This window comes from Alosa alosa, chromosome 6 (assembly GCF_017589495.1).
Source record: "Alosa alosa isolate M-15738 ecotype Scorff River chromosome 6, AALO_Geno_1.1, whole genome shotgun sequence".
Taxonomy (NCBI): domain Eukaryota; kingdom Metazoa; phylum Chordata; class Actinopteri; order Clupeiformes; family Clupeidae; genus Alosa; species Alosa alosa.
In genome coordinates, this window is record NC_063194.1 from 34361680 (window position 1) to 34386165 (window position 24486).

Genomic DNA, 24486 nt, shown 5'->3' on the forward strand with positions numbered 1-24486 from the left:
CCTGCAACAAGTTACCCCACGTGAAAATTGAATTAATAATTTGCCCAGACTTGTTGTGATCATAATATTGAGATTCAGGAAGATGAAATTGCTCACATACACAATACACTCCTTCATACCAACCTCAACTTTCTTGAGAAAATAAACAAATAGACAAAAAAGCAGGTCAAATTATTGTAACAGCTACAAAAATAGATAGCCATAGAGTGGCGGAAATGTCTTGGATGAGTATATTTTGTATATCTTCATTTACAGTAATATAATAAAATTGATTATATTTGAATGTCCCCATGATGGAATTTGTTTTTGAACAGCATAGCCCAGTGACAGACAACTTAGATAATTAACTTTAATATGTTTGTATTAAATTTTATTCAAATACAAAGACATTTTATGTGAGAGTAAGGTATTTGTGTTTTTTTGTCCTTCAATTTATGAGTATGGTGTTTGCATCTGGTTCCCTAATGTATTTGTGCTCATTTCACATCTTGAGCCTGTTTTTGTTTATCTGGATGTTTTGCCTCATGCCACCCTTGAATCAGTGCCTCACTAGTGCCACCCTTGTTAAAAATGTCTAGAATCGCCACTGTGTATATATAATATTAGGATGGATGGATGGAGCCTAGTTGTAGATAGATACTTTATTGATCCCCAAGGGGAAATTCAAGAAGATTGTAGGCCTAGGCCTAATGTTTAATGTGAAATAAAATAAGTAGCCTAAAAGGCAACATTCGAAATGAGGAGAAATAAGGCAAGATAAGAGTGATTGGGGAGAAAAACTGAGTAGCCTTGGCTATTTTAAAGATCTTAACCTGAACTTAAAATAAAATTTGAGCTGAGACAAGGCTGGTTCCTTGAACCCATTAATCAGCAAGTTTAATTTATTTTTTTTAGTTTTTTTTTGTTGACCCGAAATCCTGGAAACCCAGGAACATCACGTTGTTGGGCAGTGAATGCATGTCGGCTTAACTAGATTGTGGTGGATCAATCATATTGCCTTCTTAAATCGTAAAATATTCTGTGGTCTCAGTTCACTGTTGAATGGGCCTAGCCTACCCTATGCATGCTCAATATGCTTTGTCTAGTAGAGGTTCTTCAAATTGGCGCTTTTAAAAATCGCCTGTCTCAGAATAGAAGAGGTCCAGGGCAATTCTGCGCAAAACTGTCACATCCATATTTAGCCTAGTTGGCGTTACGGACGTGACAGTTTTGCGTGGTATTGCCCCCGTATCGTTATATAAAGCTCTGTTCTCGCTGTCTAGCTTCCTCCTCTTTGAGCAATCGATGATTTGAAAATAACTTACTTATCGTTAACTTAGATATCCATCTGATTGTTTCTCGTCCCGCCTCCTTCGTTTCGTTTCAGGCTATCAGTCTCATCCCCATAGTAGGCTACTTTACTCACTGACTCGACTTTATCAGAATTCACAGATTTCACTGGCTGAGTAGCAGCAAGCGAAATGATGGTTCCTGAAGTAAATGCTGAAACATTTAGCGCAGCTTTGAAATTTTGATGTATGTTCAGCCCATCTGTAAAATACCTTCATAAAACCTAGTGGAAATTTCGCCTCTATCATTTCTATGACAATGTGATTTTGTAGCTTTCGTAGCTACACAGTTTGATGTTAACTGTATAAAGGTTGAATAATTTTAGTGCAATAGAGGCCTACCTTTTATAAAAAACCCACCAATAATGCTCACCACAATTGGAAATAATTTAAAATAAGAGAAAATTACCCCAGCTTCATGGATGTTTTGGAACCTCCAGCCCTCGTGAACAAAAAGCCTTCTTGACCTTTTATGGATTCCACAGCTGTCCATCCGCAGAGCGTTCCACAGTGCATAAGGTAGGCTGCAAATAAAAAGCAAAATCAATCTATCAGTGTGGTAATAATAGATCTGAAACTGACAGTTCCAGTCATTGATTTTGATTAGCTGAAACGTGTTCCTTTCTGTTGTAATTCCCAAGTTACACAAAGTTACACATCCTTGTGTACACATCCCTACGCAAAGAATGGTAAAAAATGAAGTTGTTACAAGTTGTGGCTAACGTTCCACTTACCATTGTGTGACAGTCTACATCAGCGGTCCCCAACCACCGGGCCGCGGCCCGGGACATTCCTAACTGGGCCGTAGCCTGACATGAGTTTAAAAAAAAAAAATGCAAACCAAATAAACTCAATTTAATTCACAATAATGTCACGTTTTTACATGGCATAGGCCTATATGCAGTTGTTTGATTGCACGCATGTTTGCATTTCGCAAGGTCTATTTTCTTACGTCTGTCTGTCCCGCCTTCAACACTATATATTCCCTTCAGCGCTGCGTCAGCTCACTTCACTTGATCAGTTCTTCGCGAACGGTAGTGTCACACGAAGTTAGCTAAACTGCTAGAATGAGCAACAAAAAACAACAATCTTTAGAGCATTTCTTTGGAAGGGGTAGTGGGGAAAAAGACCCACTGATGATGGTAGTGAGCCAGATACCTCAAAGAAAAAGAAGGGGTCATTCAATAGGAAACATGACGAGTCATATTTAAAATATGGTTTCGCAGAGACCGGTGACTCGCATGCACCAAGTCCTTTATGTGTGGTATGTGGTGATAAGTTGTCAAACGAAGCAATGAAACCATCAAAGCTAATTCGACATCTAGAGTCCAAGCATCCTACACTGAAAGACAAACCCCTTGAGTTCTTTGAGCGTAAGAAACGCGAGCAAGAAGGACAAAAACTAGTGCTTAAAGCAACCACATCGGTGAACGTGGCTGCGCTAAAAGCCTCATACTTAGTGGCTAGTCGGATTGCTAAAGCTAAGAAGCCATTTACTATTGGGGAAGAGTTAATTCTGCCTGCTGCTAAAGACATGTGCAACGAACTCCTTGGGGAGGCTGCAGCTAAAAAAATAGCTCAGGTACCGCTTTCTGCAAGCACTGTCCATAGGCGAATTGATGATGTCAGAGGATATTGAGGCACAGTTGTTAGAGAGGGTGAATGGGTCACCGTGGTACGCTATCCAAGTTGATGAGTCAACTGATGTTGAAAATAAGGCAATGCTGCTGGTGTTTGTCCGGTACATATTTGAGGAGGATTTGTTGTGTGTGCTGTCACTTCCAACGAACACCACAGCTGCTCTGGGCTTTGGATGGTTATGTGTCTGGAAAATTAGACTGGTCTTTTTGTATTGGCGTATGCACTGATGGGGCTGCAGCCATGACCGGACGGCTGTCCGGTTTCACTGCAGTTGCCCCTGACTGCGAGCCCACACACTGTATCATTCATAGGGAAATGCTGGCTAGCCGAAAACTGTCGCCCGAGTTGAATGGGGTATTAACTGATGTAGTTAAAATGATCAACAACATTAAAGCACACACACTCAACTCTCGCTTATTTGAGCAGCTCTGTGAAGAAATGGATGCAGAGCACAAACGCCTTCTCTTGCACACAGAGGTCAGATGGCTGTCAAGGGGCAGGTCACTGGCCAGAGTGTTTGAGTTGCGAGAGCCGCTACAGAGATTTCTTACAGAAAAAAAGTCACCGTTAGCTGCACATTTTAGTGATGAGGACTGGGTGTCAAAACTCGCTTACCTGTGTGACATTCGGGTTGCTTAATGACCTCAACCTGTCACTCCAGGGGAGAATGACGACTGTCTTTAAACTGGCAGATAAAGTCGCCGCATTTAAAGCCAAGCTTGATTTGTGGGGACGACGAGTGGACCGGGGTGTATTTGATATGTTCCAAACAGTAGTGGGGGTTTTGGGAGAGACTGAGGCAGGGCCCTTTCTCTCGCAGCTGGTGCGCGATCACCTTGTTGCGCTTTCAAATGAGTTTGAGCGTTACTTCCCATCCTCCAAAGATCCACGGCAAACCAATGAGTGGGTCCGCAACCCATTTGTCAATATCCCGAATAGTCCTAACATGTCAGCGCAGGAGGAAGAGCAGTTGATCGAAATTGCAAATGACGGTGGTCTTAAAAGTGTGTTTGAGCAAACCTCTCTGGCGGGTTTTTGGATTAAAACCAAAGCAGAATATTCAGAGATAGCCGTAAAAGCGCTGAAAATGGTATCAACGTTTCCCACCACGTACCTATGTGAGGCCGGGTTTTCGGCAATTAAGAAAAATTAATTTTTGCAACTAAGACCAAATTGCGCAATCGACTGGACATTTCGAACACACTGAGGGTGTCACTGTCTTCCATCACCCCCAGATGGAACCTTCTTGTTGCAGGGAAACAAGCACAGGGCTCCCACTAATTATTCGTAATGCACGTTTAGTTCCCATATTTTGTTAAGCATATGTTCACACTTGATAGATGTAGCTTCAAGTTGTTCAATTTTCACTTCAAGTTCATGTTTTTCACATTGTTAAGAGTTTGTTACCTTCACTGTTCATACATAACTGGAGCTCGTTCTTTTCAAGTAATGCATGCACAACATATGGAACACGGAACCCCCAAACTTGCCTATTTCTCGATCCCTCGACCGCAGCAACGCTAGGAAGTAGTTTACCTGGGTCCTGTTCACTCCTGTTACAATATGCTGTAATTTATAGCAGGTTAAACAAAAGTGAGAACATATTGTAGGGGGAAAATATACTTACCATTTTGGTACGCTGTTTGTTCAGCAATTTGATCTGATGGTCTAGCGTAGTCTTCCAATTTTTTAAGAAGCTGCCGGCCTCTTTTCAGTGGAATTGAGCTGGAACCAGTTTAAACCAGTGGCAATAACGTTAGCTTCATCATCTTGACTGACATCCCAAAGACATTTTAAAATTCCGTGCATTTTGGCTACAGCATGGCTTAACACCATTCAAAACATACAGACTAAAGCTGGATAAGGCAAAGTAAGCTAGCAACATTAAATTGTCTAACGTTAGCTTTATATTCAAGCGGCACAGCCAGTGATGTAACTTACAAGTACCTAACATTAACTAGCTAGCTAACTTTATGTGCTGCTTCGTCAGGTTGTTCAATGATATATTGAGTCTAAAAATATGCAAGAATGTTAGCAAATTACCAAAATGTTAATGTACCTTCTCTGAGTTTTCGTGGTGGCAAGTTCTGCACAATCCTTCATACCCACACACCGTTTCACTTGGTTTCACTGGGCGCCAAATCTAGACTGCATTTTCTGGTAGGAGTCTTCTGCACGCCGAAGTTTGTCACGTCCGACCATCATAGACCTCTGGAGTCTAACTTGATTTCTCTAACTTGCTAACAAGTCGCAAGTTAGCTCTGGGGTAGCAAAAATCAAATTGTGCCGCCTTCACGTACCATTGATTATAACATCTACTCGAAGGTTGAAGACAAAAGTGCGTTCAGGAAACCGTCTGCGTCTCCGATTTCGTCGTCTCCCTGCGCGAGAATTTAACAGGTGATCTCCTTATATGGGCATAGATGGTAGCTTTTTTTGTAGGCGAACTTCAGAGGTCTGTCAGAGCATCGTCATGTGTGGTGGTCACATCACATGGTTAGGCCTACTGTTTGCAAATGTGAACTTGAAAATATGTGCAATTAAAACAAATAAGCCAATGAAAATCATTTGAGAATTGTTGTACAACAGCTAGAGCTCTTACAGATCAGACTAATTTATAAAACAAATAGGTCTGGATGAGCATTACATTAGTTCACTTAGAGAGCTCTCTGATGGATAAGCCTGAGTAAAATATGAGATATATAAATTGAGCAAGTCTGAGTATTGTATAAGCCTTTGCTGAGATCTCTTTTGTAAATCAAAAAGGACTAAACTGAGATGACTAGAATGAGAACGGTTCAAGCTTGTGAAGAGATCTCTTTTACAGAACTGATGGAGCCTAATCTGAGATTTACCAAAAAAGATCTGAAATGAGAATTGCATGAGTTTACAGAGAGAGCTCTCTGGTGGATCAGCCTGAGTAAAATATGAGATGTATAAATTAGACAACACTGAGCATTATTTAAAATATTGATGAGATCTCATTTGTATATTAAAGGGAGTCTACACTGAGATAACTTAACTCTTTTGCTCCAGAGACAAACCTGAGAAGCGGGAGACAAAAGCAATAATCTCATTTTTATGTCACTGTGATCTCATTATTGTCTAGGAGAAACAATTGAGAAAGAGAGGAGCTCTCATTTTAACATTTTCTTTCCTCTGGGGTGTGCTCACATGAACGGCCATTGACTAAGCTTTTCAACGATACGTATATTGAGGGTATTGCAAAAAAAAGTAAAATTTTAAGTAAATTGTCATGTGCGATAGTGTTAGCACAGCTAATATTAGCCTTACGGTAGCGTGACTTTGAAGTGGATGACTGATTATGTCCAGTTTTATCAACCAAGTGAGTGTCTTTTTCTGCCCCCTAGTTAATACCAGGGACGGTCATAAGATGTCACTATAGAATATAATCAATGTATTTCGGGGGAAGTAAGGGGAGAAGAAGTTCTATGTACACAGATTGTGTAGGCTTAAAATGTGCTACTGCTACGTCAATGGAAAACTTCTCCTGGTCCGTAAAATGACGCCAGGATATTTCTAAAAGTTCATGCTTTTGACCGTTCGTGCCCTGAAAGGCAAGTCTTTCATATTCATATTCAGTTACATCTGCCAAGAATGATAAGAGAGCTTACACATTGAGTAACAAGTAGCCTAATGAGTAGGCTACATTTTAGCTCTACCGTAAAACCTTATAGCGGCGTGGACAAATGTAATGACTGCTAATGTGTTTAATCTTCACCTAAATAAAGTCAGGGTTTTACAGTCAATACGTATGTTTATCCGTGAAATTTGTTCACAATATGAAAGTGTAGACTGTATACTGTCGAATTATGCAAAAATGTGAAATTTGACATTTTAACCCGTACGTTTGTTTATCGTGGATTTTTCAAAATAGCATTGTGTGCAAGACGACTGGTTTCGCCTTGCAGAGTCACATCTATCTTAAAACAAGGTTGGTGCCCCTTGAATGCCCTCTATATGAGCATATACAATCGCTTATTACAGCTGTAGCTGGTTTTAAGTCTACCATGTATGGTTACGTTTTTACACTATAAATTGTTTTTGACAATATAAATGACTGATAAAGCCAGGGGTTTATGGACATCTACTTCTATGATCCTTTATTATACAGCTCTTCACAATGCTAGTAGAACGCTCCATTGACTTGAATGGGATTTCCCAACGTTCTACAGTAAAATATTTTCATGTAATTACCGCTGCAAACATATAATTACCACTGTCAATGGCAACGGGTTTTGTGCTGCTGATTTAAAGGAACCGTATGTAAGAAAAATATTTCAATTAATCATAAAATGGCCCTGATATGTCACTAGACATTAAGAAATAATGTTCACTTCAAATACTTATATCACTGACAAGTAGTCCGGCCAGGATATTGTCATTTAAAAAGTGTTAAAAAGTTGCAGCCCTCAACTGATGTTGATGTTGTGTTTTGTCATGTCATGTTGTGTTTTGGCCTGAGGCGCCACCCTCCACCTATCTACTAATCACAAAGTCAGTAGTGTTTTGCCATCCGGGTTGGCAACCTCGAGTCAGGGGGGAGGGGATACACCGCTCTTCAGTATTTTGAAAGTGATTGCATTACCAGTTTTGGCCACAATCTTACATATGGTTCCTTTAAGTTTTTCATATCACTCCGCAAGTAGTCCAGTCACTTCTTGCATTGGAACTTCATTCAAAAGTGAAAGCAGACGGTTGATCAGCTGTGTTCTAAAGAATGTTTGATTCAAGTTCAGTGTGTGTTGCGAACTATTTGTTTCTCAGCAAAAGCCACGACAAAATGGTAACAAATAAGTGTACAGAGACATGTCGTGGAGTTTATTTTTTCGTTTTGGCAAGTAGCCGTATAATAAGCGGGATAATGTATAGAACGCCGGTCATTATTGGGAAAATAAGTCCCTTCAGGGCGAAGCAGGACCCCTCCCTTATGTAATTCACATGTAGCACTGTGATATGAAATTTCTAGGCCCGAAATTAGAAATGGGTGTATCTTAGGATCTAAATGTGATAGAAATATAAACTAAATATGTTTTTCCATGTTTCTGGGCATGAGGAACTCATCTATAGCATTGATAGCACTCATTATTAAGTGAAGTTGTCCAGAACCAATAGTTTTCTTCTTTGGTCTCCAGTCATTAGCTTTGCCATTGTCCCGTCTCCTCCTTGGAAATAAGGTAGCTAGGGCTCATGACAATTGAGTTATAGGTCACCGACCCCATCCCCACCCCACACACACACTTTATTATTTAGTTTGAGATTTAGATAATTAGCTTATTTATTATATTAGTATTTATTTATTTATTGTTTATTTATTAGTACTATTTATTTTATCTGTATTTAGTGTGTATTTCTTATCAGTATTTATTGTTTATTTAGTTTAGTTTATTTAACTGGCACTAGTTCTGGACTCCTAGGCACGTCAAAAAATAAACTTTTCTCTGAATAAGCCATAACAAAATATTCATATAATTGTGTGTACTATTGTCATTGCTTGGGTGTGATGCCAATGAAACACTCTTTTGGACACAAAATAAATAGTTTCATTTTGCCTGTTAACCCAAGCTTGCTTGCTAGCTAGCTAACGTTAGCACAGTAAACAGAAAGTGAATGGGAACGGCTAGTTATGTTCACTGCTATCGATCGAACCTGTGGCGACTAAACCCGAGCTGTTGGTTCCAAAACACCAGTTACCAGTTGGTTCAATCAACCCCGTGTTAGTTAACCTAGAGTTGTGCGAGTTCACGGCGAACTTATAAAGATATCATCTATTGAGAGTCGAAACCATGAGTGAAACCGGCGAAACGAAGAGCACTGTATTTTTCAGAGGCGGAGTAGCAAGTTTTCCTCGAGGCTTATGAGGAGGAGAATGGTGAACGGAGGAGAACGGTAATAAAAAAAAATAGCAATACTTGAGCGTCTGCCAAGGAACGAGACCTTGCTTGGCAGAGAATAGCCTAACTGACCGTGTAAATGCGTAAGCCTATTAATGTCAAAAGCACTATTAAATAAGTCTGTGGACATTAAGTATTGACTGCTTTGAATGATGCTTTCTTAAACTAGCTTACCTTGTCACAAATTGGGTGGGCCATAGACTCTTTGAGAATCCCAAATGTAATTTTCTAGTTTTAATGCGGGTTCTGCTGTGGGCCAAGGAAACCTTGTTTGCTCTCCAGCATCGGAATTAGGGTAAGCTAGGGGTGATGAGTGTCGTAAGGCTATCCTCTATCCCCCAGTACCCATCAAAGTTCTCCTGTAAATTGCACATATAACATTAAGATACAACATACACATTAATTATTATTACTATTCCAGTAAGGTTTAGGCCTAATGCACCCTGTTGAAATGTGTTGAAATGCTCAAATTAGATTCCCGGCTACATCCTGGCATCGTGTACGAGGGGCCCTGGCCATTTCGTCTCCACGTTTGTGATAAGATGTGAAGCATCAAATATCATCTGGAAATTTTTTAAATAAAAATGTGTTTTAAACACCAACACCATTAAGAGAGCATCCAAAAATAGAAGTGGCCTATAGCCTATCCATTAGACCTATATCAGAATTCTGAAAAAGCACTTGTGTTAACGATGTGTCTGAGATGTTGTCTGTCCATCTGTCTATGTCTGGTGAGCCAAAGACAAATGTCCACTATGGTGTAGGCTAGATAGCCTACATTAAAGATTTTTTTTATTCTATTCTAATCCACAATCCCTTTGTGGAAATGCATGGATTCCAGTTGCTTTCAGTAGCAGCAACTGGAATCCATGCATTTCCACAGAATTTTTTTTTGGAATCTGATCCCTTATCATACCTGTTCATTTGTACTCGTCACTCGACTTATTGTGACTAAATTCAAGATGGCTGCAAACGCTAAACTTTGTGAAGATACTGTCTATAAATCGTCTTGTAAGTAAACTACCAGTGCTTTTTCAAAGTTCTCAATGTCTCGTTTTAAATGTCAGGGCCCTCAGAAGTCTACCAATGAAGTGTGAAGATGCGTTGAGCCTTGTAAATGGTGTAAAACAGTGATTTATTTGCATGGCTAGACCGATGCCCGAGGCACCCCCATTGAAAAAGCTGTTGGTAGCATCGGCTAACTAGCGCCAGATTTCGGAGTGCAGGGGACAAGCCGAGATGCGCTATGAGCAAGGATTGAAGTTCTCCATCGTACGACGGATTTCCGTCAATTTGATTTTAGAAATGTCATATTTGAGATTGATGCAGATCCGATGAGAAAAAAATAGGAGGAGGGAGGGGGGGACTATAACCTTTTCTTTTCCTTTTTTTAAGGCAACTACAAATATTAGGTCCGATGAATGAATGTGTGTGATGGTAAATGTTTAAAGACCTAATAGTGTTCTTGAGAACTTTCTGTGTCTCAATCAGTGACCGCTCAAGAAGATAAGTCAGCTATGAGTTTCGCTTTGTTTATGTTGTAGCTACATGCTTGTCTCATTGGCCTGGGGCGTTTGCTTAAAAAAAAAAGAACTTGTCTGGAGGACTAACGGTCTAAAAAGTTGTATTATAGTGACACAATCGAGACTGCTGATGAGGTTGGCCAATCGGTTTAACTTTTTTGAATATGATATTGTGAGCTCTATGTGCGAATTCGGAGAAGAAGCGTAGGCTGTGTTCTTTCCGTGCATCAGTGTAGACAATTTCTTACTATCGCGAACTCTTGTCAAGGGAGGTCATTCATTTTGGGCGATGTACTATTATTGTTACAGTTTTTAATCAATACAACTAACAGTATGTGTAAAGCGATGAAATATAAACCGTAGCCTATGCAATTTATTATCCCGTCTGTTATGACCTGTACAACAATGTTTTTCACAATTTGCAACGGGAGGTTTTGACTGAGCGTGTTAACATAAAATAATAATAATATTGTCATCATCGTGAACTGTTGAGTAAGGGGGTCAGTCGTGTTTGTGACGCACAGACAGCCTTGTAGCCTATTTTGCTTAGGCCTCACTTTTAATGACAGTAGGTTGTGAGTGTATGTTGACAAAAAATAACCATGCAATTAAAATAGTCAACTTAAAAAACGTTGCTATTATTATGACCGCCGCGCAGCGTAGTGGCGGTCATATAGGTTTTAGGGGTACACGAAACTTGGTGGGAATGTAGCCCCACATGGATAGCATGGAACCATAATTTTTAGTTTTGATCTGTAGCCCCCCTGCTGGACTGGACCCCCCAAAAGGAGGGTAGGGCAGACACAGTTTTCTGTGAATATCTCAAGAACCGTGTGCAGATATTCACACACACACATACATTCACAGTAATCATACGTATGACACATACACACACAGTAGACATATGTACGCATGCATGCACAGGCACACACACAGACACACCCACAAGCACATGCACGCATGCACACACACACACACAAACAAACATAAACACACACATGCACACAATTCAAGAATTTCTCAGAATTATGAACAGGCAAGATGGGGGTGGGGTTGTATAAAATGTATTTTACATGTGAAATCTATGAACTAATCATGTTTTGGTACTTGTTGTCTAGCAGATACCAGTGAGAATTGAGTGTGCATAATGCAATTCAGTGAGACAGTTAGAATCCTATAGGCCTTTCACCTTTTGTTTTTAGCCAGCAGCCAGACCAGCAGATACCCTAACTTTGCTGAATTACTGAAGCTAAGCAGGCTTAGTTAGTACTTGGATAAGAAACCTCCTTGGAAGAGTAGGTTCCTGCTGGAAGAGGTGTTGGTGGCTGGCCAGTAGGTGGCACTCTTCCCTGTGGCCAAAAGCCACCAAACAAATATCAATCCCAATGTCCTATCGCAGTGACAGGGACACTGTTCTGCAGGAGATGTTTTCCTTTGCATGAATGTTAAATTGAGGTCCTGACTCACCATGGTTGTTAAAGATCCCATGGCATTTATCGCAAAGAGTAGGTGGTTCCCTGATTTGCTTTATTTATGTACACATACATAAAGACACGCACACATGCGCACACACACATACAAAAACACACACACGACACGCACAAACACGCACATAAACACATACAAACACACACACATGCACCCACACATACAAACACACTCACACACAAAAAACACACACAAATCTCAGTGTTTGTTAAACCCTCCTTTCTAGAATCCCCCTCTGATGAGAGGTCTCCATCCTAAAACCGTCTCCAACAACAACACTGAATCACCACATAGAGTTCAGTTAACCTGATGAGGTCTCCATCCTAAAACCCTCTCCAACAATAACACTGCACTGCACTGGTGAAATATCATCACCATGTTGACATGTTGGGCTGATGGACAATGTGTCATACTCTAATATTTCTAAAACGTAAACCATCTTTTAAAGGGACACCAGGCAACGTTTTCGTGTTAATTACTCATCTTCTTAAGTCGGTATATGGTTAAATGACTCATTACGGGGCGAATGAAGGCTCTCTCGCCCGCCCCTACTGCCTGTAGGAAGAATATCTCACTTGCAAGTTCAGTGTATCCTACCCGCCAACCGAAGCAGGATCAGTTTACAGCACAGAGGCAGGCTAACGAAACGCTAGAGATTGTTGCAAACGTGTGTATAATGGCAGAGCCGGCGAAGAAGCAGCGAAAACCCTTGATGGAAGACGCAAAGAAAAGGAAAAGAGCTTCAGACCGAGCGAGGGGGAGTTTCGTAGAGAAAAAGCATCAGGCTTGCCTGGTGTCCCTTTAAAGTCAAATGCCATTTTCCACTGTTAGAACAAGTTTAGTTTGTATTTGTGTGCTTAATTGAAATTTGCTTGCTTTGGGAAAAAAAATAATGTGCATATAACCACGCAAATATACTCATGAAGAAAGATTCATAATGAGTATATTTGTTCCAAAAGCACCCACGCACACACAAACATGTGAACTTGCACACAAACGCAAACATGCCTACACACACTCACACATACCCACTGTTGAAAGTCCATGTCGCTTTGAATACTCAACTTTAACTTCAATATTTAACATTTAACTTCAACATATACATACACACACAGAGTAAGCATGGCTACATAACACACTCACACATGAGGGATGCACCAATGAAGCGTCTCTGGCCTACTGGTTAGGGGTTTGGACTGGTAGCTGAGTGGCCAGTTTGATCTCTGACTGGTAGGAAACATGTGGGTGGGGAGGATGATTGTGTAGCACTTTCCTCACGCTGTATATGAGCAAAACAGCTAACACCCAACTGCCGTGTGTGTGTGTATGCGCGTGTGTGTGTGTATGTGTGTGTGTGTGTGTGTGTTCACATCCACATATGAGCAAGAAGTCTAACACCCAACTGCCGTGTGTGTGTGTGTGTGTGTGTGTGTGTTCACATCCACATATGAGCAAGAAGTCTAACACCCAACTGCCGTGTGTGTGTGTGTATGTGTGTGTGTGTGTGTTCACATCCACACATGAGCAAGAAGTCTAACACCCAACTGCCGTGTGTGTGTGTGTGTGTGTGTTAGCATCCACATTATGAGCAAGAAGTCTAACACCCAACTGCCGTGTGTGTGTGTGTGTGTGTGTGTGTGTGTTCACATCCACATATGAGCAAGAAGTCTAACACCCAACTGTCGTGTGTGTGTGTGTGTGTTCACATCCACATATGAGCAAGAATTCTAACACCCAACTGCCGTGTGTGTGTGTGTGTGTGTTCACATCCACATATGAGCAAGAAGTCTAACACCCAAGTGCCGTGTGTGTTCGCACACATTAACCACAGATAGGTCAGGGTGGTGAGGTATCTTAACACAACCAAACAAACATGCTTTCTTTGCATACGCATATCTACTCGCTTAACTTAAAAAAGACAGAGAAAACCACAAGAACAGGAAGACAGTTTTCACACCCTGACACGCACACATACACTCTCTCTCTCCCTTTCTTTCATAATGAACAAACTGATCAGCATCTTGGACAATGAATGTCATCCACTCCACAGCACTATTGTAAAGCAGAAGAGCCTGATCAGCTGGAGACTTCGCTCACTGTCATGCACAACTGACAGACTGAGGAAGTCATTTGTCTACAGGGCCATTGAACTATTCAATGCTTCCTTTAAGGGTAGAGGAGAGATAGACTTCTCTGCATAGTCTGTTTACATGCTATATTAGCACATTTGCACAACCCCCTCCCTCCCTCCCTCCTGGACTGTGGCCGTACTTGATGCTTAATACCTTATACTCAATACTTGACCAATACTGTAACCCTTTTACCTCAACCTATTCTTGCACTAACATCGTTTTGTTATATTATCTTGTCTACATCATACATTATTCTCTTTTATGTCCATATTACTATCCCCACCCTTTCAACTGTATATTGCATCTTGCTTGTTTCTGTTGAGGGGTCCACGACCATGGCACCCTTGACAGGGAAAGCGATCATCCTCAGCTGCACACTGAATTACGGGCTCAGTCCCTGCCCTGTCATGCTTGATCATCCTTAAGCACACTATGCTGATATTTTATTTAGTTTATTTAGTATTTTAGTATCATGTTTATCTTCTACTGTCTCTATTGTACAGTAGAGTTTTCTTATATGTACATTACTTTTTCTGCTGTGCCGTGCATGTTGGGTGTGATGTCTGTATGCTACTGAGAACTTGAATTTCCCCTTGGGATCAATAAAGTATCTATCTATCTATCTATCCTCTAATCACACTCACACACACATGGTGCATACTGTACACACATATGCTTTACATGCATACATACACATACTCTCTCTCTCCCTTTCTTTCATACACACACACACACACACTACATACACAATACATTTCTGGTTTCAGTGGGGTCCCAGACTCTCTTCACAGATGAAACAGCCCTTGGAGGGAAATGGCTGCCGTCTAGGGGTGTGTGGTGGTGTGTTTGTGTGTGTGTTCTGTCTGACTGCTCTGGAGGACGTCTTCACTTTGCCTTGTGTACAAACACAACTCTCTCGCCAGGTTGAGCGGAAGTGTGCTGTGGCAGTGAGCCAGAGTTGAGCCCCTGTCTGCCTCTCTCCTCTCAGGCGCACAAACATGGTGAGACAGGACATCAGTGTGGCTTTGCGCCCAAACATGGGGAGACAGGACATCAGCGCAGCTTTGCGTCTCTGTAAGTCAACTTCTCACAACTTCTTTGGTAACATTTTCTACTTTTTCCAGAGACCTCCAGACATCAGGATGCACACCAAAAGACATTAGGCTCCATAATGCAGATCATATTTATGAACTGTCATTTAGAAATCGTATCAGCTCAGAACAGTGTAGTGCAGTGTGTATCTACCAGGCTGTAGTTTAATTTACTGTAATCACATGTTGATTTCATATCTAATTTGATAATAAAGATGAGATAAAGATGATTTTTCTGCTGTACGTGCATGTTGGGTGTGATGTCTGTATGCAACTGAGACCTTGAATATCCCCTTGGGGATCAATAAAGTATCTATCTATCTAAAAAACAAAAACATTTTCTCACTTGCTCACTGTACAAAACTAGCTTCCCATATGAGCAGCATACATATATGTCTTATCATCAGAGGATTGAAGAATACTGAGGATAACATTTGTACACTGGCCGCAGAGGATTGAAGAATATTGAGGATCACATTTGCATACTGGCCGCAGTTGCATAGTCCCATATACATATGTACAGTATGTCTTATCATTAGAGGATTGAAGAATATTGAGGATATATTACTCTAACATAGTCTGGGTAATACTGTTACTATATAAAAAAATATCATTTTTAGCTGATTAATTAATAAGTGCAATACATCCTTCATATATGGTACAAGATGACCCATTCTTGAATATGTCTAAGGCTATTTGTTCTCCCTTTAAAACTACATAGCATCCTTCATTAACTATGTAGGGCTGAGATATGGATGCTTTATAAAATGACAACAAACTTCTCAAAATATTTGAGAAAAAAATGACTTTGAAGAGTTTATTTTAAGGTAAAATAACTATATTGTTCTACTTTAATCCATCATGTATTGTATGTGATAGCTATGTTAATAATATTTTGCAGATGATTTTGTCCAAAGCGACGTTAGCAAAACAATGGATAATAAGCATAGTGAAAATAATTAAAGACACCACACTAAGTGCCATAATATACAGCAAAACAATCAGAGTTATCAACAACAAAAGATAACCATTACATAAACAATACCAAGTACCTAAACTATGAATGTGGTTTCATCATCATAGCTGATCAAAGACCACAAACCGCATACTGAATTATCAGCAGTGGACACAGTACTTACTTAGTCAGGCAGGAGCTACACAATTACTGTAGGATGGTCATCAACTATAATTATAACTAGATGTACCGCATAGCGGTACAAAATATGACCGCCGCTCAGTCCTGTACATCCGTTCCGCGAAAATAAATCACACTTCAATTTGTCTCCATATTTTACCCATCCCCCACTCTTGAAACTTTTGTGTATGCTTGTTTGGCATGCCTGAGTGTGTGTGTGCGGCTGCACAGAAAGTACCCTACTGGTGCTGAAAAGGTGAATAGATTGTAGAATAGCCAAAGAAGATGTAGAATTGTTATAAAACCTTTAAAATCTCTAAACAATCACAAGTAGGGCAGTTCATCACAGTTCATCCATTGCAACTGGATTGATGAAAGGTCACTTACACCTGTAGGCTACATTGTATTTGGGAAAAGCAAAAGGTATCAGCATAATGTTATTTATTTATTTATTTTTTATGTATTTATAAACAAAAACATCTCTGTCAGTTCCATGCCGTTTTCAACAGCTATCAAAAACAAAGGTCATTTTTGGATGGATGGATTTTTGTGAATGTTTCTTCTTCTACATAAGATTTTAGTCATCTTTAGTTCATGTAATACTTTATTGTCAATGCACAAATTAAGTAACAGTAGTCTGAAACGTTATTGTTAATGCACAAATTAAGTAACAGTAGCCTAGTCTGAAACTAAATGCTGTTTTACATCTAACCAGTGGTGCAAATAACTGACATGTCCAAATGGGCCTTGATGAAATGCGCCGCTAGACTGTTCATACACATTTTAACGGGCCAAAGTTGAAAAGCTTTTGTCCGCTATTGTTAGTGCAAATATAGGCTGATTCATGTTCCCTTGCATTGTTTAACTGAGGTCCATGGCTAGTCTGGCTTTCATCAGACCAAGCTCAATCTTTTAAGAAATCAAAAATAAATAAGGGCAGATCAGGCTGGGTTCACCCAGCCTAGTCCATAGGCAACCCGATATTGTTTAAATTTTCCCGATTGAGATATACACGCCTGGCTATTCTAAATGCAAAAATGCATCAGGAGTTATGACAAAACGGTAACTAACAAACTAGATCCTAATAGAAAGTTGTTAGCTTCCCTAAGCTACAGGTAGGATTATAGGTAGGCCTATTGACAACATAAATTGTCAATAGGCTATGCTGGCTTACACAAATAAAAAATCTCCTTTGAAACCAATGGCTTACTTTACAGTATCAAGCGGACTTAAACTGTCATATCGGGCTTAAAAGTTGTAATAACATTCACGCAGCTCCATGAGTCAAGGAAAGCGCGAATGAAGTAGCCACTTCTAAATGGGACCCACTACACAGTAGCTTAAGGTGTTTTGCTAAAGCAGCCATAATGAAATGAAGGTGTCATTGTTTGATACTTCACACACATGCTTTTTAATTTCACAGACTACAACTACCAAGCTGTAATCAAAGCACATCGATTCCCTCTCACACCCTGCACGCACTTAAAACAAAATAAACAGGCGCCTCAGTCTCACGATGTATAGGCAAAACTGTATCAGACCGGTGTAACGTTGGTAAATCTTCCATTGCACAGAATGATTTTGTAGCACGCGGCAATAAATGACAGTCGAAAGATACAAACAGTGCTGCTATCAATTTGTTTGGTATAACCGCAGATTTATAGTTTTCTACAAATGCAATCAATCAAATGCCTCCATCACTCAACCAACGCTTAACGGTAACATTACCTAGGTCCTTATTGATATTACAAGATTAACGCATCTGCAGTAAAACCAAGCATGTCCGAAACATCCTTAGATTTATTTCGGCTTCAAGAAGAAATGGGAATTACACTTCATGTGAACATCGCCCCTATCCTTATTAGATGTTCGCATGTAAATTACAGTCCTTGTATGAAGCGCCCATTGTTTTTTCCAACCCACTTTTAACTTCCAACAAAATTACGCCTCACTGCAACGATGCGCCATCTAGTGGACAAACGACTACTTCTCGCCAATACTGAAAATGCAGCCATGATGATGATGATGAATATTTATTTTGGCTTTCTTTTAATCCTACTGATTTTCATTTTTTTACCGGGGCAAATCACAAATGAGTGATTATGAGCCAGGTTGATGTGGGCCCTTGAGACCAACATACCATAAAAGATTCACAGAGAACTGTGTCTGCCCTACCCTCCTTCGGGGGGGTCCAGTCCAGCCGGGGGCTGCAGATGAAAAATAAAAAATGACGGTTCCATGCTATCCATGTGGGGTACATGCTCACCAAGTTTTGTGTACCCCGGTCTTTCAGTGTCCCGAATCCTTTGTTGGTGTATGCCACTAAATGTACACATAAATTATTTTATTGTAAGGCCCCCCATGAACGAAAAAAGTACACAAAACTTGGCATGCATTCAGAGGGTGTCATAATGATCCTACACTTTTAATTTCGTGCAGTTTTGACCTTGTCAGCCAGAGATATTGAGATGAAAAACACCTCATTTTTTGCTTTTTAATTTTTAACTAGGTGGCGCTTATACATGAAATAAGTGGTAATGGGATGGGTTGACATGCCCCTTAAGACCAACATACAAAAAAAAAAAGGTGGACCTCCTAGGCCCTACGGTTCTCGAGATATTCACAGAAAACTGTCTCCGGCCACCTACAGGCCAGTTGGTGTATAGTAACATAAATTAATTTATTGTGTGGCCCCCCATGAACGGAATTCCACAAAACTTGGCGGGCATACATAGGGTGTCATAATGATCCTACACTTCCAATTTTGTGCAGTTTTGACTATGTTAGGTCACAGATACCTTCAATTACACCACCTCACCTTTTTTTTTTTTTTGTGTTTAACTAGGTGGCGCTTATACATGAAATGAGTGGTTATGGAATGGGCTGACATGGCCCCTTGAGATCAACATACAAAAAAAATGGTCCTCCTAAACCCTACGGTTTTCGAGATATTCACAGAAAACTGTGTCTGCCCTACCTCCTTCGGGGTCCAATTCAGCCGGAGGGGCTACAGATCAAAACGAAAAACGATGGTTCCATGCTATCCATGTGGGTTACATGTCCACCAAGTTTTTGTGTACCCCGTCTTTCAGTGTCCCGGGAATCATTGACGGAAATTTGGGCATAAAAAAAAAAAAAAAAAAAAAAAAAAAAAAAAAAAATCTGATTAAACCTATATGACCGCCGCCAGCGGGCGGTCATAATAAGATGGAGACCACTCATATACTGCACTCTATCAATTGACATTCCTAAGGTTTGTGATGGGCCTAGTAAATATCCTGTCACCTTCCACAGGTACCACCGGCACCCCAAATGAGATGAGAGAATGGATGGTAGTGAATTATTGGTGTCGCTATTACCAGAAGCTAAACAAAAATCCTAATTTTTAGAATAAGATGGTCCACTGCAGCAAAACAAATGTTGGATTTGCTCAGCAGTCTGTGTCTACATTAATTGGATACAAGAGAATAGTGGGAGAGGGAGCCCGATGGCCTGGTCTGATTGGCTAATACTGTCTAATTGTCAAATGAGTGTGTTCTGATTGGCTAATACTGTCTAATTGTCAAATGAGTGTGTTCTGATTGGCTAATACTGTCTAATTGTCAAATGAGTGTGTTCTGATTGGCTAATACTGTCTAATTGTCAAATGGGTGTGTGCTAGTTTAGCCTGCAGGGCTGTTTCAGCAGACAGAGGTCCATCTCAGAGCACTGTTTTAACCTTACATTTGTATTCATAGTGAAACTGCAGGTGGTAGGTAGTTTTTTCCGCTTTGAATCTACTTCAACATAAACAGGATGCAAAGCCAACCGTAGACTCAAGCTGGGCAGTTGCAAGGCTGCTAGCAAGGCATGTATGACTAATAGGAACAGCTGAGCTGGACCTCGTACCTTTCCGGAGCCCATGACTACAGGTTTCAGGATTAGTGCTACGCTTCCTGGAAGGGCTTATATAGCATTGTCATTCAATGTGCTTTACATAAACAAAAGCAAACAGTAATAGCACATAAAAGAGCAGTAGTTAAAAAAGTAAAGTACATAGAATACTTTAAAGACATAAAAAACAACATAGAATGATTAACCTTAATGACTTCTTAAAGCGATGGTTCGGAGTAATTTCACCCCCGAGCCAAACACCCTCCCAGAACCTGTTTTCCCTTGGTCGAACCCTGGTCGAGTAGCGCTGTCAGAAACTAATGAGTTTCTGCAGTCGTAATGGTACCAACTTTTATCTCGTAAATTACCCCACTAATAATGCCCTGAATGGTACGAAACTTCTACAGTAGTACAACTATGACCTTTACTCATAAAACGAGGCATTGAAAAGTTTGTAAGTATACCAGGAGTTTATTTAAATAAAACTTGCCTGATGGATGCTACTATCTGCTACTATACCGCTGCGTTGACGTTACTTCCGTGATTTGGGAAAAGCAAACAGTATATGGAGATTCTTTAAATAGCCCCATATGCAGCACTCTATATGGAGATTCTTTAAGTAGCCCCATGCGGTACTCTATATGGAGATTCTTTAAGTAGCTATATGCAGCTCTCTATATGGAGACACGCAGTGCACATATATATACATTATCAACTGGGGAAGTTTCATAGTGATATCTGCTAGTTAAAAGCATCTCTGTTTAAAGGGTTTGATGTGTGGAGTTTGTGTGTCCAGAGAAGAGTGTGTGTGTGTTTGAAGGGTTTGATGGTTTTCGTCAGGTTTGGTCATTACTGCTGTACATGCAGATATGTCAGTATTTACATTTTGGGGGCCTGTTTTGGGGACATTTTGGACTCCTGTTTAAGCTGTGCGCAATTGGTTGGTTTATTTCACAGATGTGAAATTGTGTGAAGTTCTTGGGTTATTAACTATCCCTCAATTTGTCCGGGATTGGCAATTAAAATATAAGTTTGTTAAAATATTTCATTAAACCAGGGCTGCCAATAATTTTTCTTAGACTTAATATAATTAGAATAGAATAGAATAAAGATTTATTGTCATTGCACAGTAATACAACAAAATTCAGTGCACTCACGTACTGGACTCATTAAAAAAGATTTTGGTTTTTGGTTTGGTATATATTATATACCAAATAATATATATATATATATATATATATATATATATATATATATATATATATATATATATATATTAATTCCATATATGTTTATTTATGTATGTTTACTTATGTTTATGTTTATTTATTTATGTTTTGTTCATGTAACATTGTGTGGTGTGTGTGTGTTATATCTGTTTGTTGGCTGTGCTCTCCTCCCCTCAGGCCTGGGGTGGTGTGTGTGTGTGTGTGTGTGTGTGTGCGGTGCAGTGGACGACGTGCGTGTGTGGCCGGGACAGGACGTGGTTGTGAGGTGCGAGACGGGGAGTGCGTCCGGCTCCTACACACAGTGGCTGCAGGTGTGTCCTCCCCAGGTGCCGCGCTTTGTCCAGCAGAGCCGCAAGTTCAGCTTCAAGAAGAGCGCCGTCCACGGCTGCTATGACCTCCACGTCTCCGGCGTCGCCTCCGCCGACGTGTGCCTGTACTTCTTCGCGCTCGTCGAGAAGGACCAGAAGTGTGACTACATGTTCCAGAGGACACAAACTAGACTCACTCTTGCAGGTGAGTACCATAGACAGTAAAATAAATGGACACAGCGACCCCATAGACTTCGACGGAGACGAGTGAAGTTAATTAGAAGCACTTGTCCAGTGACGGCTTGTTGTGCTGCGCAGCCTCAAACTGAGCTTGACCACGGAGGTGGGACGTGGGCAACCTGTCTCAAATTTGTAACTCTTCTGGTAGCTGCGCCGAGAGAAATCTGAATCAAGCGTAGAAGCGTAGTTGTTTTAACCATTAAGATCAACAAAAGGTGAAGCAAATAGGTATACTTTATCAGTATAGCAAATGCTAATGTGTTAAGTTAAATAGTTGTTGAATTACTCAAGGGCTGCAGCTATAGATTCTTTTTGAAACCTGGAGAGCAACGAACAGCAGCTGTTCGACCGCAGTTCACTTGCGTGTTTTCAGTGCCGGTGGTGTTTGACCCCTCCTGTCCCCCGGCCCTGAGTGTGTGTGTGTGTGTATGTGTGCTCCAGATTCAGTGCCGGTGGTGTTTGACCCCTCCTGTCCCCCGGCCCCTGATCCTGAGTGTGTGTGTGTGTGTGTGTGTGCTCCAGATTCAGTGCCGGTGGTGTTTGACCCCTCCTGTCCCCCGGTCCCAGAGGGCGGCTGCTCTCTGCCCTGGACTCTGCTGCTGATCGCCGGCTGCCTGCTCTCCACTCTGCTGGCCCTCACCTGGGCACACAGAATCTGCTGCAACACAGGTGTGTGATCTCACACACACACACACCCTCACACCTGGGCACACAGAATCTGCTGCAACACAGGTGTGTGATCACACACACTTAACATACACACGCACACACACACTTGGGCACACCCTGGGTCTGCTGCAACTAGAGTTGCAAAGGGGTGGAAAATTTCCAGTAAATTTCCAGAAACTTACCATGGGAAGTTAAGATGGGGAATCTTAAATGGAATTAAATTACACACATTAAACACACATTCTGATTAAACTACCCTAATGTTCAGGCACAGGTCAGAGGGAGGAGGAAGCAACAGGAGCTGAATATCAGGTAGAATTCACTCGAATTGTCATGTCATATTCTTTGTGTGGGTGTGTGTGGTGTCAGGTATCATTCACATTAGTCAGATTCTTTGTGTGTGTGCTGTGTATCAGATGTAATGTTCTTGTCATTTTAGATTATTTTTAAGGTCACGATTTGATTCAATTTTCGATCTTTAATTATGTTACTATTAATGCAATTCTCTTTTCTTTTGCCTTATTTCCAGTTCTGTGTGTTTGTATGTGTCTTTGGGGGGGGGGTACCCAGTAGTACCCGGTAGTACCCGGTCCTGTAAGTCATGTGCGCTTATTTTGTGTGTGTGGTGTGTTTGTGTATCTGGTGTGTGTGTGTGTGTGTGTTAAGGTGGATGTTTGCAAGTACCATCAGTGTGAGAAGACCTTAAGAGGCCTGGACTGTCTTCATACTGAAGTCACTTACAGACTGATCCCTATGGAGGCCTCTCAGCCCCCACACACTCCCACGGATCTGGACTGAGGCCTCTTAAAATACACACTTCCTGAAAAAGCTTCAGCACCCCGACCCCCTCTCTCTTTCTCTACCACGGGGTCCCGGGTGTGAATTTGAGTCCCAGTCAGAGTGCACACAGCCTCACACACTCTCTCATAAAATGATTTATTAGTAATAAATAATAAAGTTCAAGTTCAACATTATAACATAAATTAAATAGAAGTAATTAAAAAGGTTTATAAGGGATAGTGTGTAGAACGCCGGTCAGGTTATCAGGAAATAAGTTCGACAGGGCGAAACAGACCCTGAGGCATCATCAGCAGTGTGTGTTTTCTCTCCCCGGTAATGACCCGGTCTAAAGGAAATTATGGGAATTAATTGGAATTTACGAGAATTAACTGGGGATTTTGGGTAATTCATACAAACTGTTTCACAGATAAACATTAACATTTTGTTTCGTAATAAGCCATATGATTTGAATGTTCATATTTTCGCTTAGCTTAGCATACAAAGCTAGCTAGCATGCTAGCGGGAATCCCATTCTTTGCCTATTGTTTACTAGTGTGCTAAACTAGCAACACTGAACTGCCCAAGATACACCACACCACTCAAAAACAAAATCTGATTGGTTGTAACCTTTTTTTTCCCATTATTATGCTGTGTGTATGTGATTGACTGATGTGCAGGGTAGAAATTTGACTGAAATTGCATTAAATCAGGTTGTCTTAACTAATATTATGCTCAAGATGGGGTTTTGTCCACTACATTTAAGTTCCCTGTTATAGACTAACTTGCCATATTAAATATTCCCGTTAATTCCCAAAGTTTACAACTTTTCAAAATTCCCGGAATTTTGCAACCCTAGCTGCAACACAGGTGTGTGAACATATCTAAAAGATTAGATAAAGTGGTAAATGTCAAAATACTGTAGAAGTGTGTGGTTGATGACATTTACTGTAGGCATGAGGAAGAGTATGGCAATTTAGCATCCATTGTTACATTTAAAACCAACACATTTTAGGATAATATGGCATCTGTATGCAGATCTAGAGTGGAATACAGTTTTGTGAAATAGTAAACTACTAACTTTGAGCCCCAAAATGGTGAATGACCCCAGAAGGCTTGGTGTCATGACCCTCACTG

The 24486-nt window shown here is 40.7% G+C and overlaps 1 protein-coding gene across 1 annotated transcript in view; it reads left to right on the top strand.

The window, feature by feature from the left end:
- Positions 1-23400, top strand: part of LOC125295945 — a 44786-nt gene extending 21386 nt beyond the window's left edge. Inside the window, exons 2-5 of the mRNA XM_048245527.1 lie at positions 21607-21868; positions 22345-22572; positions 22841-22884; positions 23239-23400. Of these exons, the coding sequence (XP_048101484.1) occupies positions 21607-21868; positions 22345-22572; positions 22841-22884; positions 23239-23370 (666 nt within the window). The 3' untranslated portion in view covers positions 23371-23400. The remainder of the gene's footprint in view (positions 1-21606; positions 21869-22344; positions 22573-22840; positions 22885-23238) is intronic.
- Positions 23401-24486: the final 1086 nt, after the last annotated feature.